The sequence below is a fragment of the Heliangelus exortis genome, chromosome 9, assembly GCF_036169615.1.
Source record: "Heliangelus exortis chromosome 9, bHelExo1.hap1, whole genome shotgun sequence".
Classification (NCBI taxonomy): Eukaryota; Metazoa; Chordata; class Aves; order Apodiformes; family Trochilidae; genus Heliangelus; species Heliangelus exortis.
Genome location: NC_092430.1, coordinates 17,313,022 through 17,330,468, shown reverse-complemented (window position 1 = coordinate 17,330,468; position 17,447 = coordinate 17,313,022). Strand labels below are relative to the sequence as shown.

Here is a 17,447-nt window from a genome sequence, read left to right as displayed (position 1 = left end):
GTGTGGAATGTGTTTGATTACTGGGCATAGACCTGTTATTTCTGCCATTTTCTTCAGTATCTTGTTGACTGTGATGAAGTGATCTTCATGAAAGAAGGCTGCATTACTGAGCAAGGCAGTCATGAGGAACTGATGAATTTAAATGGAGACTATGCAACTATTTTTAATAACCTACAGTTGGGAGAAACACCACATATTGAGGTACCTGTTTTTTTATTTTAAAGTGCTCTGAATGTTGACTTTTCTGAGATGAATCAAATTACATAGTCAGAACACTGGAAAATGGCTTCACATTCATGTGTTGATCTGACCAATAGATTTAGATAATAACCAATAATAAATAAGCAATAGATTAGATAATCCCTGCTTCATTTTCAGTTACCATTTTTATTTAGGGAATGTGTAGTAGAGAGTATGGTGCCAATGAGCTCATGAGCTGAACATGAAAGTAATGCCTCTTTTGATGATGCTTAGAACGGGAAGCTTGCTATCTTTTTTACTGTACACCTCACCTAATTTACCTCCAAATTATCATAGACCTAGACCAACCTTTGTCTGAAAAACTCTTAAAAAATAACATAGGGTGTGACTAGAGGCACAGCAAAAGTGACAACTGGTCAAAAGTTAGATGTGACAGCATTTTGGAATTGTAACAGAAAAAGCTTTGTTTTGTGGGATTTTGAGAAAAAAAATGTTGTTTGACACTGCATATGTTATGAAACCGAGGCTGTAAATGCAAACTAGGATTTGTGCTCTAGGACGTAAATCTAGAAAATAACCATTCTGTCGGACAAGCATTTACATATTCAGCAGTTTAATTCTTCCTACCTTTTTTTCTGTGTGTTTCCTGAAGTTATTCACTGGAGTGAGCAACTTTGGTATTTCTTACTTGGTGATTATTTACTTCTCTAAGTTTTGTGTGCATTTTCTCTTAGTAAGAAGAGATTAAAAAGGACATTAGCAGTTTATTCTTCTGAAATAAGAGGCTCCTTATTCAGAAGTTGCAGACATTTAAAAAATTTCTGAAATTTCTGAATTTTTCTGAAAGGTAGCATTGTGATAAGTACACAAATATAGGACATTTGGTGACATTTTCTCCTGAGAGATGTTACTGAAAAGAAGCAAAAGAATATAATGCATTAGCCTGCATATCCTTTCTGAGGCATGAAGATTACAGTTCTGCCATTACAGGATTAATGTAATGACAGTTAACAGGAAATTCTGCAGTCTCGCATGCTTAGCTGACCTTCACTGTCTCTCTAAACACTAGCTCATGGAAAAGCATTAATTTGCACTCCCTGTGGGATAGGAATAAATGGATAATAAAGTTAGATCTTCTGTGGTTTGACATATGAAGTCTCTTCTCTCATGTGAAGTGTGGGAGGATGACCCTGAAGATGGTGTGTAGGGGGCTTCAGTTAATGTGGGCTGTCTCTGAACAGGTAGCAATTTCCATTTTGGGGAAGATGGCTGGGCTTAGAACAGGAATTTTACATGCATTTTATTGTTTTGACATTTGATGTCTGGAAGACCAATTTTAAATGACTTTGTCCTTCGAGGCATTTCCTGAGTGAAGTTTCAGGGGAAAAAGCCTCTTAATAAAATTCTGAGTTAGTTTTACAAAGGACAGGGGGAGATTTGTATCTTTGTCTCAGTAATTGAGTGTCTTTTCTCTACCATGTATGCTCATAGTGTCACTGACTCTGAAAATTACCTTTGCACACTACCAGTACAATTTGGTAGCAGTTCAGATTAATAGAAGAGGAGAATTTAATCTACCAGTTGTCAGTCATCCATAATAACAGCAAAGTTAATATCCGCCTTGATATGAATGTTCATCTATTTAAAGCCTTTGCCCTTAGGAGGTAGCTTGTAAAAACTTGAGGTAGAGATATGAAAATGTCAAAGCAAATTACTGTAGTATGTTTAGTGTCATTGTTTTGCCTGCAGATTAATATTAAGAAGAACACAAACAGTTCGCTGAAAAGACCACAGGATAAAACTACCAAAACAGGGTCTGTGAAGAAGGAGAAAGTTGTAAAGAAAGAAGAGGGTAACTATGTAATCAAATTTCTGGCTGTAACTGTTTTATACATCAGTAACCTAAAAATATTTCCTTTCAAAGTGTACTATGAATGTACACCTGCGGTTTTGAAAGCTGTCTTAAGTCCTGGTCACTCAATGTGATTGATAGGACACAGGCAGTGGGTAAAGAACATTAATTAAGTCATTAAATATGGGTGCCTGCACAATATTAAGTTCAATCAGGCTGCTGCTGGTAAGGTACTATTGGCAAAAAGGAGCTTGTAGTAGCCTGTCTCTCCCTCCTATACTAAGAGGGCAATGTGTGTAGCTTGGTCCTTGCAGAGTCCTAAGCACAACATGGCATTTATGTATGAAGAATTGGAAGGTCTGACCTGTTTTGTGGTTTTCTCTGTTTATTGTGAACTTTGAACTTCAGCAGGATTTAAAAAGCAATGGTGGGGCTGATACCAGCCTAGTATTTAGGTCTGTGCTGATTCTACTTTTTCAGCCATACCGTGATGAGAGTGTTTCTGTGAGGAAATGTGACTTTTTAAAAAACTGAACCAATAAGTTCTATGTATTAAGTAGTGTCTGTGTTTCTGAAAGTACCCTGTACAGTTTGAAAATTGCTCAAGTTTCATGAAACAGCTTGCTTTTCCTCACCCCCTTTACCTCTTCCTCTTTTGTTTCACAGGCCAATTGGTCCAGGTGGAAGAGAAAGGCAGAGGCTCTGTTCCCTGGTCTGTTTATGGTGTCTACATTCAGGCAGCTGGAGGCCCCTGTGCATTCCTTGTCATCATGACACTGTTTGTGCTGAATGTGGGCAGTACAGCTTTTAGCAACTGGTGGCTGAGTTACTGGATCAAGCAAGGCAGTGGAGTAAGATAAATAGCTTTTCTACTCTCATGTCTAATGGGAGGGCAGATGGCTTTCTAAGATTAATCCCAAGCAGTCCTATGAGACCAAGTAGTGCTTCATAATTTAAGCAAGTTGTAAGGCTCCCCAGGAGGTCATCTCACAGGAGAGTTCATCTCAAAGAATAAGAGAGCTCTACTAATAAGACCTAATAGATATGTGGTTTTATACTGCCCTCTTGTTCCTTGTTTTGGTTAGCAGAAGAAAAAGAAGTGAATGTGTGAAAGGAAATGACAAGCTGCAGGAGGAATTACTAATTTTAGTGCTGTTTTTTGTTTGTATATAACTTTATATCTAACAGGATGAAATGTATGGCTTTAAGCCAAATTACTTTGGGGAGTTGATTTGAAGACTGGGTAACCTGGGATGGTTTGGAACTTTTCCCACTCTAGAGGTTTTGGTTACAAATCTTATTGCATTTAAAGATTCACTTGTAACTGCAAGATTTTTTTTGATGGGAGGAGAACAAACTATTACTGACCTCAGGGAAGAAATAATGAAGTGCCAGGTGGTCAATAATATTTAAATAAGCAGTGAGGTACTTAAACATATGTAAAGATTAAAAAAAAAAAAAAAAAAGAATGAGAAAGCATGACAGTAAAGAATTTGCTGCATACTGGCAAAGAATAAGAATTATGTTTGGTAAGAAGACTATAACCTATCCAAGGTGAATATTGCTATGTAATAGGAGTGCTATGCAATTATCTGGTATTGTTCAGAAGAACACAAGAAATTACAAGCATGAAATGAGAGATTAGGAATCAAATTAAGTAGCTACTTTGCTAATGTTTGTAAATATATTGTAGGAAAAAGGCAAAGGGCTACAAATCTGCAAGTCAAGCATCTCTGCTAGGAAAAATTTGTGAGGTATTCCAAGATCATTAAGTATTTTATTTGGACAAGAAATATCAAGTATAGTGGAAGGAGACACAGGACAGGAAATTCTACTGTGTGTAATGTGTATGTGCTTAATCCTTGTCCTAACTAATATTCATTGAAACCTTGAATTTTCTGCAGAATGCCACTCTGACTTTGGGAAATGATACTATCATAAGCAACAGTATGAAAGATAACCCTCACATGCATTACTATGCTGGCATCTATGCACTGTCTATGGCAGTTATGTTGATCCTGAAAGCTGTTCGTGGTGTTGTCTTTGTAAAGGTATGTGCTAATGCTGTTGGTTTTATTATCTGTCCCTGCCCCACCCCCCCACTACTCCATCTTGTGGTTCTTTTGGTCACCTCCCACGAGAGTTTTCTGAACCAGAGGAAGTCAGATCACAGACTGTGAGGTTTCCATAAGTCATCTCTTGGGGTTGGTACTGTTAAGCTTCTGCCTGAATTAATTGCTTCCTCTCACTTTCTGGGAGCAGGGAATGCAAGGAAAAAAACTGTATAGTTGGAAATAGAAAATAAATTATGTTCTAGTGCCCAGGGGAGTGGCAGTGACAGGAAAACAACATCCCAACATCCTTTCATAACACTGCAACATTTTCTGCTTTGTCAGGGAACTCTGAGAGCTTCCTCAAGGCTCCATGATGAGCTCTTCCGACGGATCCTGCGTAGCCCCATGAAATTCTTTGACACTACACCAACTGGGCGGATTCTCAACAGGTTTTCCAAAGACATGGATGAAGGTACGTCCCACTGTATGAACTGAAAATCCTACATTCAGGCCTACCCATTGACTGTTCTCATATACTCCAGTCTCTTGCTGTTGAAGTGATTGTACACTTATCTATTGCCAAATGTGTACTTGTAATAGGCAAAGCAGGAACTGGTTTGTACTTGATAGGGTACATGTTAGGGTTCTGATATCTCAAGTCTGGCTGCTCACTTATAAAGAAGATAATGTGCAGCTGCTTTTGTACCTAGAAACTGCACATAGACTTTTAGCAAGTAATGCAGGGGAAACCTAGAGTATCAGGGTGAAGCTGATGTGCAGCAAAGGTAGTAACTAGGTCAGCGTTGTTGACCAAGACTATTAGCATCTCAAGATAAGAGCACACCTAATGAAAATGCACATTTAATTTGGATAATCAATGAGAAATCACTGTACTTGTCCATGATGATATACAGCTGGGCTGAATTGCTTTATATAGATTGTTTTAGCTTTCTGTACTCCAAATCTTCCTCTTTTCCCACCATCTTTTGCAGTTGATGTTCGCTTGCCATTTCAAGCAGAAATGTTCATCCAGAACGTCATCCTTGTGTTCTTCTGCGTGGGGGTGATTTCTGGTGTTTTTCCTTGGTTCCTGGTGGCAGTGGGGCCCCTCATTGTCCTCTTCATGGTTTTGCATGTTGTGTCAAGGTAAGTGCATCAGCTGCTTTGATTAAAAGTAGACATACTGTGTTTAAGGACGTAGGATTTTTCAAGCATATATTCATCGATGTAGTGGTTGGTATATGATGGTTGTACAAGTCACTTAAAAGTGCTTCTTCCCTTCCAGAGTTTTTATTCGGGAGCTCAAGCGTCTGGACAACATCACACAGTCTCCATTCCTGTCTCATATTACATCTAGCATCCAGGGTCTCTCCACAATCCATGCGTACCACAAAGGACAGGAATTTTTGCACAGGTTAGTTGAGATATCCATCTGAAAGTGGTGGAGCACAGAGCAGGATGCAACAGGCTTACATTCAGAAAAATTTATTAATGGACTCATTAGCTCATGGCATACATTGGCTCTAAGAATGAGAGTTACTTTTTGGGGCTAAAAATGATGAGGGAGAACAAGAATAAGGGTGAGGGAAAACTCTCCAGTAGCTAACTGGGAAGAAAAATGGTGGGGGGTCACAGGTGAACACCTTCCTCTGGAATTCTCTGCAATGCAGCAGGTGAGAATGAGAATGATGAGGACAACTTTTTGGCCATACTTTTTCCCTAGTCATATCTACTATTTATCAGCTCCTGCTCATACTTTCTCATGGTTGTTTCTCCTTGTGATGGTATTAGTGTTGGTTAGGGAGCACTAACAAAACCTTACAAATGTTTTTGTTGTGTGTATTGATAAGTTGTTAGTGTCTGTACATGTGTATAATTGGATAGTGCTTATCAAGTATTTAAGTGATTGTTAGATACTTTGTGCACTGTTTTGTTTTCTTGAGTGTGAACTAAAATCTGCAAAACAAGTGCTAGAGAGGGAGAGTGAAGCAATTCTCATGGAAGTGGCAGCTGTTTTCTGTGAGAACCTGCCATAACAATATTAGGAGGTTTGCAGGTGCAAGGTCATGAGACCAACAGCGTTGGAATCACAGGGAGCATTGCTTCAGAAGCTCTAGAAATACACTTCTGCACCAGCTTAGATGAAAAGTTGCAGATGTGCATGAAGCAGTCCCTTAGCATTGCTGGTGCTAAAGCACTAAGGCACTGCATGTGCCACTGCAACAGTGGCTGGTGTAAAACTGAGTTGCATGATCAGAAAATCTAGTTATTGGCTTTGTTAATCTCTTGAGTGCCCTCCCCTTGAATATACATTCTCAGCTCTTCAGTGTCAGGATTGTAAGCTAAGTGGTTAATGATGTGTTTTAATTAGTGTCACCAGTCCTGTTGAAACTTTGTGCGACCATTTTTTTGCACATTTTGAGGCACTGCTACTGTTAACCCATGGAGTAATTTGTAGCTATTGAGCATTTTTTTGGGAGGTCTTGCATAGTTAAAATTGCAGTGAAATTGTGTGATGTCTCTGAATGCCAGTCCACCCCAGTACAATTCGTTGATGTACTCAGAACCTTGGTCAAAACATTTTATCTAAGGAGGTATCTGACATTATTCAGGAAAGTTTGTAAACCCTGCTTTCATGTCCATGTCTGAGTCTTTGTCAATGACAGACTGGTCTTCCCACCCTGAATTCTGATACTGGAGCAGGGGTTTAAGTGGCTCTTTCATTTGTAGAACATGAGGCTTGTGGAAGTCTACTGACCTTTCTTGTTTCAGGTATCAGGAGCTTTTAGATGACAATCAGGCACCATTTTACTTGTTCAGCTGTGCAATGCGATGGCTGGCTGTGCGGCTGGACGTTATCAGCATTGCTCTTATCACAACCACTGGCCTTATGATTGTCCTAATGCATGGTCAGATTCCTCCTGCCTACGCTGGCCTGGCTATCTCCTATGCTGTACAGGTGAGTGTGTCCACATACTAAAATATTTAGTTTCTCATTAATGTAGTTATTGCTAGTAAGTAAAACACTGTTGAAAACTTTCCTTAATGCACTGGAATAGAAAAAGATATTGTTACCCTGTTTGGTAATGGAGGGGAAAGCAATTCAGAGTCAGGAATTCTTGCCAGCAGCTAAATTATAAATTGGAACGGATTAGGTGCTTAAGACTGTCATTTTGGGGAGCTGCCTCTTTCTAAATAGCCTATTGCAATTTTCTTAGGTATTTCTCGAAACTGGATTGAGAATACATCAGACATTTGCCAAACTGATGTCTTTGTTGCTCACCATATGTTTTCACAGCGAGCGCCATCCAGTCAGGCAGCTCTGGGGGTTAGACCGACTTCGGCACGCAGAATGCTTGCTGTCAGAGCTGTCCTTTGGCCTTTTTCGCCTCCTGGTGGTAGTGAGGGGAAATCGCAGAACTTAAACTGCTAATATTTAAAGTTTTTTCTTGAAGGAAACATTTCTAAACTGCGGGCTTTACAAGTGATTAATAGATTATGATAATTTTAAAGTATTACCTAAAAATAAATTGCCTTGGGTACCTTGGATATATGGTGCTCAGTGCAAAGTGTACTTGTACCAAACATCATGGAATCATTTGTGTTGGAGAAGACCTTTAAGATCAATTCCAGCTGTAAATCTAACACTGCCAAGTTCACCACTAAACCATGTCCCTTATCACCACATCTTTTTCACCACGTCTTTTAAATACCTGCAGGAATGGTTAATTACTTCCCTGGGCAGCCTGTTCCAATGCTTGGTAAACTCAGTGAAGAAATGATTTCTAATATCTAATCTAAACCTCCCCTGGTGCAACTTGAGCCCATTTTCCCTTATCCTATTGCTTATTACTTGGGATAAGTAATCAGCCTTGTTTCAAGTGTAGAGAGTAATAAGGTCTCCCCCCATCCTTTTTTTTCCTCCAAACTGAACAACCCCAGTTCCTTCATCCAATCCAAGATTTGTTCTCCAGATCCTTCACCAGCTTTACCCTTCGCTGGACACATTCCAGAACCTCAATATCCTTCTAAGAAAGCATATCCTTTCTTAGGCCCTGTCCTGGTTTGGAAGAAGGATAAACTGTGGCAGACCCCCTTCAGAAAGGGGCCCCAAACTGAATGCAGTATTTGAGGCGTAACCTCACCAGTGCTGAGTACAAGGGAATGGTCACTTTCCTAGTCCTACTAGCCACGCTATTGATGGTCATCTCTTAATTCATTAGTGAGCCACAGCTCTCTAAATTTGTTCTTGTTTTCTTCCATCACAACAGTTAACAGGATTGTTCCAGTTTACAGTCAGACTTGCTTCAGAGACAGAAGCTCGCTTCACCTCAGTGGAGAGGATCGATCACTATATCAAGGTAGGATAATAATGCATTCAACTGCCTGTTGTAAAATTTGTGGCTGGCTTAAGAAGGGAAAGCCAGCCATCGTTTGCCTTAGTACAGAGTGTATTTATGATCTTGTAAACACATAAATGCATGTACTGTAACACTGCAGAGTGTTGTTTTTTGGTTTTTGTTTCTTTTAATGAAGCATGTCTATAAGCATTGGCAAGATGAATGACACAAGCTTGGATAACTAAGCATTCAGGCATCACTTGCCTGGCACCACTGAAGTTAGAAGGATATGGAAAGTTTGCTGACACGCTCTCAGTAGACACTGGTGTGTGAGAAAGGGGTAATTGGGAATTCAATGTTTTATAGTAAAAGGATATCCTTCATTCCAAACTTAAGGGAACTTTTTCATTTAAACAGTGTTAATTTATCTAACAGGTAATTCTGCTTCATCGTAGTGTGTCTATTCCTTTTCTCACAGCTGTATTACAAAACATATTTCTATATGCTTAAAAAAATCAAGGAATTGCTGTCATGTAAACATGAGAAATCTGCTAGGGTAAATTCTCAGCAGGCTGCTCTGATTGTTTGGATTATTTGTAATCCTTTTTTTCATAACTAGGAGTTGTATATGCAGAACATGGTGTAGGTCAATGGGGAAAGTGTAGCCAGGAGTAAGCATTCTTCTAATGGGTCCAGCCTTTGAGGTGAAAGGCTTTTTTACTTAATACATAATACAGGTTCCCTCCGAATTTCAGAGGGAGATAGGTATCCATTTAGTGTACCTGGGGCTATGTAGTAATTGATATTTTTGGATTATTTTTCAGCCTGTGAATTTAATACTGAAGAGAAAAAAAAATTAAAGTTGTTCACTTCCCAGTTCTCTTGTGGCATCTAAGTAGAAAACTTCTGTGCATGGAATACTTGGCCACATGAGCTGTGTGAGAGCTGTGTGCCAGATTCTGCCTGTTATCTCTGACTGAACTGAGATGGGTTTATTGCTGTCAAGCTTTCAGTGGCAAAAACTTGGGTTTTTTCCTTTTCTTTTTTATTTTTTAATTAAAAAAATGTTTAAAGTAACTGTTTATCATTTTATATCACTATTAAGCAACATTTTATGTGATTTTTCTTCTCTGATTCTCCAAACAGCCTTTTTGTTATGAAACTGTAAAACTAGGTTGAATATAGAGTGAAGGGGCTGGGGGGGAGCAGTGAAACACCAGGCAGGTTCTGCCTTACCGCATCCCAGACTTGGCTGCTTCTACTGCGTCCCAGTGCAGGCACTGAGGTTGCTGTTCTGAGCAACAAGCTCAAAGAACTGGAGTATTGTTGTAGAAGATTGCTGTTTTTCTCAAATCCTTGGGGTACAATTAGTCTCCCTCTAACTAGATGTTGCAAATATCCACAACTGATGTAGTTCCAATGGGATCTCTCTCTAATCAATCTAGGAAATGGCTGTCTCCAGAGGGCAATTTATTACCCACTCTTAAGTGTTTTTATTAAGATGAGAAAAATCCCACTCCAGAAATGTTAGCTGCTTTGTAGTGACTATAAAGGAGTTTATGGGGTCTGGTTCAGTAGGAGATTGTTTGTACGTGTTTAAAGTTACATGAGATGAATCCCATGACAGAATTTCTGCAATTATCTGAGGTTGTTTGTGTCAATACAGGGAAGTAACCTTGGCTTTGTTTTAAATATGCTATGAAGGCACAAGTTTGGTTTTCAGAGGTTCTCTTTTTCTGTTTAATCTGTGAGCAGCTTAATGAGGGACGTATAAAGGGGCAGAGTATAATTGTGAAAGTGAGCAGGCTGACAGGAAAGGGGCCTGACTGACTCAGTGGTTTAACAGAACAGGAGAATGAGGGAGAAGAGGAGGAGGGGTAGCATTTGTTCAATGTGTCACTTGGGTATTCTGTGTCAGAATCAATGGAGGTGACCCTGGCATAGCATAGCAAATGAGATAGAAATACAGCAGATTCTGCATCCAAAAGCACAGTCTTTGGAGTGCCACAAAACACAATAGGATTGTACTCAAATACAAGCCTAAATTACATTTTGAAGCCCATTGATAAAAAACATTGTGTAGAAGGACCAGTGCCATTACTGAGGCAACAGAAATGGAAACAGCAGTGTAGTCAGTGTAACACAGCAAACTTATCAACTACTGGGTCTGCATCCAGCCACACAGCTCATGATAAAACTGCCATAAACTGATATGGGCTGGTTCTGCAGGGAAGTGCTCCTGCTGAACACTGCAACTGATAATTTTACTTTCTGGTGTTTTGTTTACTAGAAACTGATGTTGTTTTTGTTTTCTTTTTTACAGACACTTTCCTTGGAAGCTCCTGCTCGAATTAAGAATAAAACTCCTCCTCTGGACTGGCCACAAGAAGGTGAAGTTGTTTTTGAAAATGCAGAGATGCGGTACCGAGAGAATCTTCCTCTAGTACTTAAAAAAGTGTCCTTTACCATCAAACCAAAGGAAAAGATTGGCATTGTGGGAAGGACAGGCTCAGGTAAGGAAAAACACTAGGCTAGAGTTAAATTACTACTTCAGCAGAATGGGAATGGAATTGAGTGGAGCAGTCATATTGGTTCTCCTTTGTTTTTCTCTGAATAAATTGTTAATTGCAAAGGAGAGGTCCAGCAAGTCTGACAGTGGTGGATTTTGTTCATGTGTATCCATAAGCAGGATCCCTGTAAATAATAATGGAAACAATTTTCCATTTAAAGTAGAATGCTATGTCTGAGCTCATAATGCTTAGCGCCCCAAGCCACTTCTCTGCACAGAACACTGCCTACAACATGTTCATTGCACTTTGTTGTGCTCTTTTGGAAATTTTTTTAAACTGATGCTACAGGCAGGTTTGGCTCTAAGCTATCTCAGAAGTCTGTCATGAGAAGAAATAAAAATGCTGTTCGTGAGATGACTCAACGCAGCTCCAAAACATGCTTTCTAAATAAGCAATTAATATTGCTGTATTGGGTTTACATGGTAAGGTTTTGGTAGTGGAGATGGAGCAGTAGCACAGGGATGAAGTCTGTGAGAAGAGTTTAGGAGCTGCCCCTGCAATTGCTTAGAAGTTTAAATTCTGAATCTCAACAATTTAACAGGGTTGCTTGCCAGGACTTTGTTATATTAAAAACCTTCCCTTACACATGGACAGCTTTTAAAATGCTTTCTCATATTGACACTACTATGACTGTAGAAACACCAGTATTGTTTTTTCCTGTCTCATTTTTAGGGAAATCTTCCCTTGGAATGGCACTCTTTCGTCTGGTTGAATTGTCTGGAGGCTGCATTAAAATTGATGGTGTGAAAATAAATGATATTGGTTTGGCAGATCTTCGCAGCAAGCTCTCAATAATTCCTCAGGAACCTGTGTTGTTTAGTGGCACTGTAAGGTTAGTGAGACCATAAGAAGGCAAAAAGGAAAAAGAGACCTATCCCCTTAGACTTGAACTCAGATAGGTGTCTGGTGAGATTTTGGTTCTCAAACATTTGAGCTTCTGTTCTGGTTTTGGAACAAAAAAAAAAACCCACAGCTAAGTATTTTTAGCTGGCCTAGTGCAGAACTGGATGTGACCATTCTCTAAGAAAGTCTTGCATTCTGCTTAGATTTGTTTGAAGCTTTTTTGTCTTTCATCTCTGTACTTTTGTTCTTCAGCTACCCTGACTCTAGTGTGCTGGGACTAGCATCTAAGTTCCTTGGAAAGGAAATTCTGTCAGTGCAAGGCTAGATGGGAATCATCTGTCTGGATGAATTAGTACACCAGCTGTTTTTGATATTCATTGCTGAATAAAAATTTTGTTTGTTTTCTACTTCTCTCCAGATCAAACTTGGATCCTTTCAATCAGTACAGTGAGGAACAAATCTGGGTTGCTTTGGAAAGGACTCATATGAAGGAGTGTGTAAGTATTTTATGCCCTGTGAGACAACATGTTTGTGTTTTGTCTTACAAACTTACATATTCTGTTAATAGTTGCTTCAGAGACCTTAATCTAAAGCTTTTTCTTTGTAATTTTTTTCCTTATTGGCTATGCAGTAATGAAACGGCATTTTTGTAGAACATCCCAAATTTCAGGTGTTTACATTTTAGTATATAATGTAGAGCGTGTTGCTTCATCACAGGGACAGTGTTTCTTGTGATATTTTTCTGTATGTACCCTAGATGTGCATTCTACGTTTATGAGTGTAAATGTCATGCATGCACATTGATACTGAACTTAAAATCTGCCCTTTGCAAGGCTCTCTGCAGCAAGTCTCACTGCCATGACATTTCCATTTCAGTCAGATGGCACAGAGCTGCATGTGCAGCTACAGTATGTAGTAATCCTGCAGGGACTTGGTGAGAAAGGCCATCAGGAGAGCTGTATTCATGGTGATATGATTTTGTACATGGCACGTGTTTTTCTAGAAGTCATATTTTGTGCTTAACTCACACTGAAGTTGCCCACTGAGATGATACAATTCTTGTAGCTTAACAGCTAGTAGTGTTCTCTGGAGCTATCTGAGTCATGGGCATTTCAACCAGCCTGAGCAGGTCTGATGTCATACTGTTGTTTTAGCATTAGCTGCTTGTTACTAATTTCTTCAACAGAGTGAGGGAGAAAAGGTCAGCAAAGTGTGATGGATATTTTGGAACATGGGCAAAATCAGATTTGCAAGAAGAACAATTGTTTGCCTTATGCCATGGAGATTCAGAAAGTCTGTGCAATGCTTGCTCTAAGATTTTTGCCTCTTCTTTCCTACACAGGTTGCCCAGATGCCTATGAAACTTGACTCAGAAGTGATGGAAAATGGGGAAAACTTTTCGGTTGGAGAGAGGCAGTTACTGTGCATAGCTAGAGCTTTACTGCGTCGTTGCAAGGTGACCATAGTGATGAGAGAAATAACTGGAGATAGCGAACTGATAGCATTGAGCAAGCCTTCTGTGTGCCAGATTCATTCTATCTGACAGAGGAATCACAGCAACAATTATTGCAGCCCACAAATGGTGTAGGGTTGGAACAACTAGAAAGGCATCTGTAGCCAGTTGCAGAAAGGTATCACTTCTTAGTATTTATAACAGTGTGTCAGGCTGGCCTAATAATTTATTCAGTGTCCTGTTACTGGTGAGCATCAGATTCATTTCTTCTTCCACCTCTTTGTAATTGTCAGGTAACTACTTTCCTTCTACATGGTGTTCCACTAAAATGTAGTCTCCAAGTGGAATTTGGTACCGTGCTGTGCCAGTGAAGTTCAGGGTTTTCAGGAATGAAAGACAAATAATAATTGCAGTGAAAAAGAATATTTGGATTGAGATGACCAGGATTCTGATTTAACGTCCTTTTTTTTTTTCTTAAGCATTGCACACCATACTTTAAGGTTCCCTCTTCATCTGTTTTAAAGCCAAGGCTACTCAGCTGAAGTTACTGTTCTTTCTGCAGTACCTGCACAAAACAAGTCTAGTTTATCTTTGAGACACCAGTCCAAATCAGTTTGACTCTGAGAGGAAAGGTAATTATTTCCAGCATAAGACAGCTAGTAAATCTAGTCAGTATTGACTCATTCCAGAAGGAATTGTTTCCACTAAGGATGTCAGTCCACCAGTAAAAAATTTATTTAAGATTAGCGGCTGAATGTAAAACTGAAAGTAGTGGGAACTTGAGGCCCTTATTAATGGCTCTAGGATGTGATCATAAAATGCAGGTGTGGTCCATAGTGTAACTTTGAAGGCAGCAACATAAAGAGAACTGAAAGGATGCTTGTAAAAACTACCTCTGTGACCACAGCTCCATAAGGATTGCTAGTTTTGACAGCTATTTGTCATGGTAATTCTGTCCATGCTGCATATTATGTTCAGGGAGGGAAAGCATTACTGTAGGTAATAACTGGGATTGTGTGTTGCTTTCAGATTTTGATACTGGATGAAGCAACAGCTGCTATGGACACAGAGACAGACTTACTGATTCAGGAGACTATCAGAGAGGCATTTGCAGACTGCACTATGTTAACAATTGCTCATCGCCTGCATACAGTGCTGGGCTCTGATCGGATCATGGTGCTAACACAAGGACAGGTGAGCAGAAAGACTTTTGTCTGCAGTTCCTGTTACAGTCTGGTGGTGCCATATATGCAGGCTGAACTGAAGAAAACAGATAATATTGCAGGGTAGAAAATTCTCAGTGTTTATTCACATCCTTGGTAATAATTCTCCAAAAGAATCAGTTATTGCCTGACTGTGACAATATCAAAGAAGACAAAATTTCTTTTACACTCCAGGAAAGTACTGCAGAGTAACAGTCTCTCTTTCACAAGTTTTAGAAAAAATTCCCTTTGGGGCTTAATTCTGGGTAATAAGGTTAAGCATCTCTGTTGGGGCTCAGTGGCATTTCCCATTACTTTCATGAAGTCCCATGCTAACAAAAAGGGACATATGAGAGATACTTCACCCACTTTTCAGATTTCCATGTGGGAGCCATAAGCAATTAAACGTTAGAATATTTGGCAGTGCTCTTAAAGGTAGAGAAAGCAAAAACCCATAGCAGCTGCCTCTCTTTGCAAGAGCCACCAGAGTTTGCTTCCTGCTGGGTAATTCGTGTCTGAGCTAGACTGAAGCACCCAGGATACAGTATTTATGCATAAATGCACATACTTTCACTGCCTGTTATCTCATCTAATGCCATGTTTTGGCTTTTTTACTACTGGGTCACAAGTCTAAGGGGTGGGAATCCATTTTCTGCTGTATTTTACTGACATACTTTACCTGCCTTGTTTGATTTTAGGTAGCAGAATTTGACACGCCGACTGCCCTTCTGGCCAACGAGAACTCACGCTTCTATGCTATGTTTGCTGCTGCAGAGAACAAGGTTGCTGTTAAGGGCTAAAATTCAGGGCAAAGTCACTTTAATTTTGGAGAGCTACATTCCCTGCCTGTGGCAGGCCAGCTCTTCTTCCTTCTCCTCCTTCAAGCAGATTATTGCCTTTTCATATTTTAATTTTTAGCACAATGTGTAAAGCCAGAGAGATTTTTAAAGCAGTGTCAAGAATTCTTCATGTTTTTATTATTGTATTTATTCCATAATCATATTACTAATTTTTTGTTATTAAATGCACTCTACAAATGGCTCAGGGAGCCATAGTTATAAATGTATCAGAGGCCTATAATGAAGCTTTATACATGTAGCTATATCTATACATAGTTCTGTATATAGCCTATATTTACAGTGGAAATGTAAGCTGTTTATTTTATATTAAAATGAGCACTGTATTAATAACAGTGCATATTCTTTTCTATAATTTTTGTACAGTTTATGGTACCAGAGATCTGGCTTTATCAGACTGTATCAGACACCATTTTGTCTTTTACAGTTGGTCTTTCCCTAGTGCCAGATTTTCTGTGTGTCTGAGTGGAAGTGAAGCTTTGCAATAGTGTCCTTTATTGTCACATCTTTGTCTAGCGCAGGGAAGAAGAGCTCTGTGGTGTAATTCTATTGCATTGTAATTTATCAAAGCTATTTGGAGCATCTCTAATGTTCACCATGGCAGCAGCTGCTGCTTCCCATGATGCTTTCCCAAAGCAAGTTAAGTGATCTCCTGAGTGGAGAGCCACTTTTGGGTCACAATAAGGCCTCATATTTTCTCAGTGTCCTGATACAGTATTTCTTACTGTATTGGCAGGGTTTATTTTAACAAAAGCAAGCCCAAGCTCTTCCTGCTTCGCTGATCTAACACAACCAAAATATAACTGTTCATGGAATGATCTGTAAAAAATTAATCATAAGGTTCAAATCATACCCTGTATGCTGGCAGGAAAGCCTTTTCAGAGCTGCTTCAGCTGACTGACTCCTTTATCTTGAAGCTGCTAACACTCCTCAGAGGTCTAGGTTGGCTTTCATTGGCATGGGTAACACTAAATCTTTTCTGCTCACTTATAATAAGGTTAAACAACATGACTATTTCCTCTTTCTTTATTGCACACTTGTTAAGGAAACAGTCCCCCACCCATGTCTTCTGGAACTTTGCACAGGTTCCTGTTGATCAGGATGTAACACTGGTGTAGGGCATCATTTTCTTACTGTAAAGAGACCTACCTCAGGTTACTAGGTCCTGTGTAATACGTTGCCATGACCACTGTACACCATCCCTGTTTTATGGGACCTGTGGCCCGGGTGGGCACGGTCGCTCCTATAATAGCCGTGACTTATTGACTGGTCAGCGTTGCATGTTGTTGTCAACTTGGACATTTTGTAGCCTTAGCATGTTTGCAAAATGTCTCATGGAGGCAGAAATATGAAAAGTAAATAAAACTATTTTGGGTTTTGTAAATTTTATTGGCTTAAGTGGTTTGTTTTGGGCATGTAAATCACATCTCACCTTTTTGAGCCCTGGGGGACAGGTTTTTTTGAAGGCAGTGTTTTTTGTTTGTTTTGTTTTCTTGTCTATGCACTACAGCCTGATCTTCTTTCCTTCAGAGTGGAAGTGCTTCTTTAAAAGTGTAGGGTATAATTTTTGTTCCCTCCAGCATGGGGGTGGCTTGCAATACATGTTTTTGTTGAGTAGTAGAGGGAGTAATAATTTATAGTGCAAATATTCAAGCCATGTAGCCTGGGAAAAGGTTGGATGGAATACGGATCTTTCATAGGCTCAAATTTTTCCACTTTCTTTACCTGTATTTGCTTTATACTCTTCATAATATGACATGACTGCAAAGCCACAGCAACAAGCATTTCTACCAATACCTCAGACAAATCATGGCATTGATGGAGTTTAGACTGTAGCTTGAAGATAGCAAATACAACATCAGTTGTTTTAGTTGTTGTCTTTTCTTAAGCAAGAATTAAGTAGCACAGATCTTACCCTGGGCCTAAACTTAAGCTATGTCATAGACTGGCCACCATTTTGCTCAGTGTTGTTCAATTCAAGGAGCAGTGACTCTATGTTGTGGTTAGGAAACGGAGAAATAATAGACCTCTTCAAAGAACACCCAGCTAAGTTGTGGTGGCAGTTTTGATTAGAA

The 17,447-nt window shown here is 39.5% G+C and overlaps 1 protein-coding gene and 1 long non-coding RNA gene across 5 annotated transcripts in view; one reads left to right on the top strand and one right to left on the bottom strand.

Annotated features, from left to right (window-relative positions):
• ABCC5 (ATP binding cassette subfamily C member 5) overlaps positions 1-17,447 on the top strand; it is a 49,000-nt gene that overhangs the window by 29,305 nt on the left and 2,248 nt on the right. For 3 of the 4 annotated variants that reach the window (XM_071752459.1, XM_071752457.1, XM_071752460.1), the window contains 15 exons: positions 58-201; positions 1,951-2,053; positions 2,720-2,904; positions 3,958-4,104; positions 4,450-4,579; positions 5,100-5,253; positions 5,393-5,521; positions 6,880-7,066; positions 8,379-8,468; positions 10,771-10,960; positions 11,690-11,849; positions 12,279-12,357; positions 13,203-13,316; positions 14,343-14,507; positions 15,214-16,750. In XM_071752459.1, coding sequence (XP_071608560.1) covers positions 58-201; positions 1,951-2,053; positions 2,720-2,904; positions 3,958-4,104; positions 4,450-4,579; positions 5,100-5,253; positions 5,393-5,521; positions 6,880-7,066; positions 8,379-8,468; positions 10,771-10,960; positions 11,690-11,849; positions 12,279-12,357; positions 13,203-13,316; positions 14,343-14,507; positions 15,214-15,315 — 2,079 coding nt within the window. In that variant the 3' untranslated portion in view covers positions 15,316-16,750. Of the gene's footprint in view, positions 1-57; positions 202-1,950; positions 2,054-2,719; positions 2,905-3,957; positions 4,105-4,449; positions 4,580-5,099; positions 5,254-5,392; positions 5,522-6,879; positions 7,067-8,378; positions 8,469-10,770; positions 10,961-11,689; positions 11,850-12,278; positions 12,358-13,202; positions 13,317-14,342; positions 14,508-15,213; positions 16,751-17,447 lie in introns of those variants that run through there. The other variant, XM_071752456.1, reaches the window with a different exon arrangement.
• LOC139799926 (uncharacterized) lies at positions 8,611-15,282 on the bottom strand. The gene is made up of 2 exons (XR_011727518.1): positions 15,195-15,282; positions 8,611-13,878 (listed from the first exon to the last, which is right to left on the bottom strand). It is a non-coding gene; the product is annotated as an uncharacterized lncRNA (long non-coding RNA).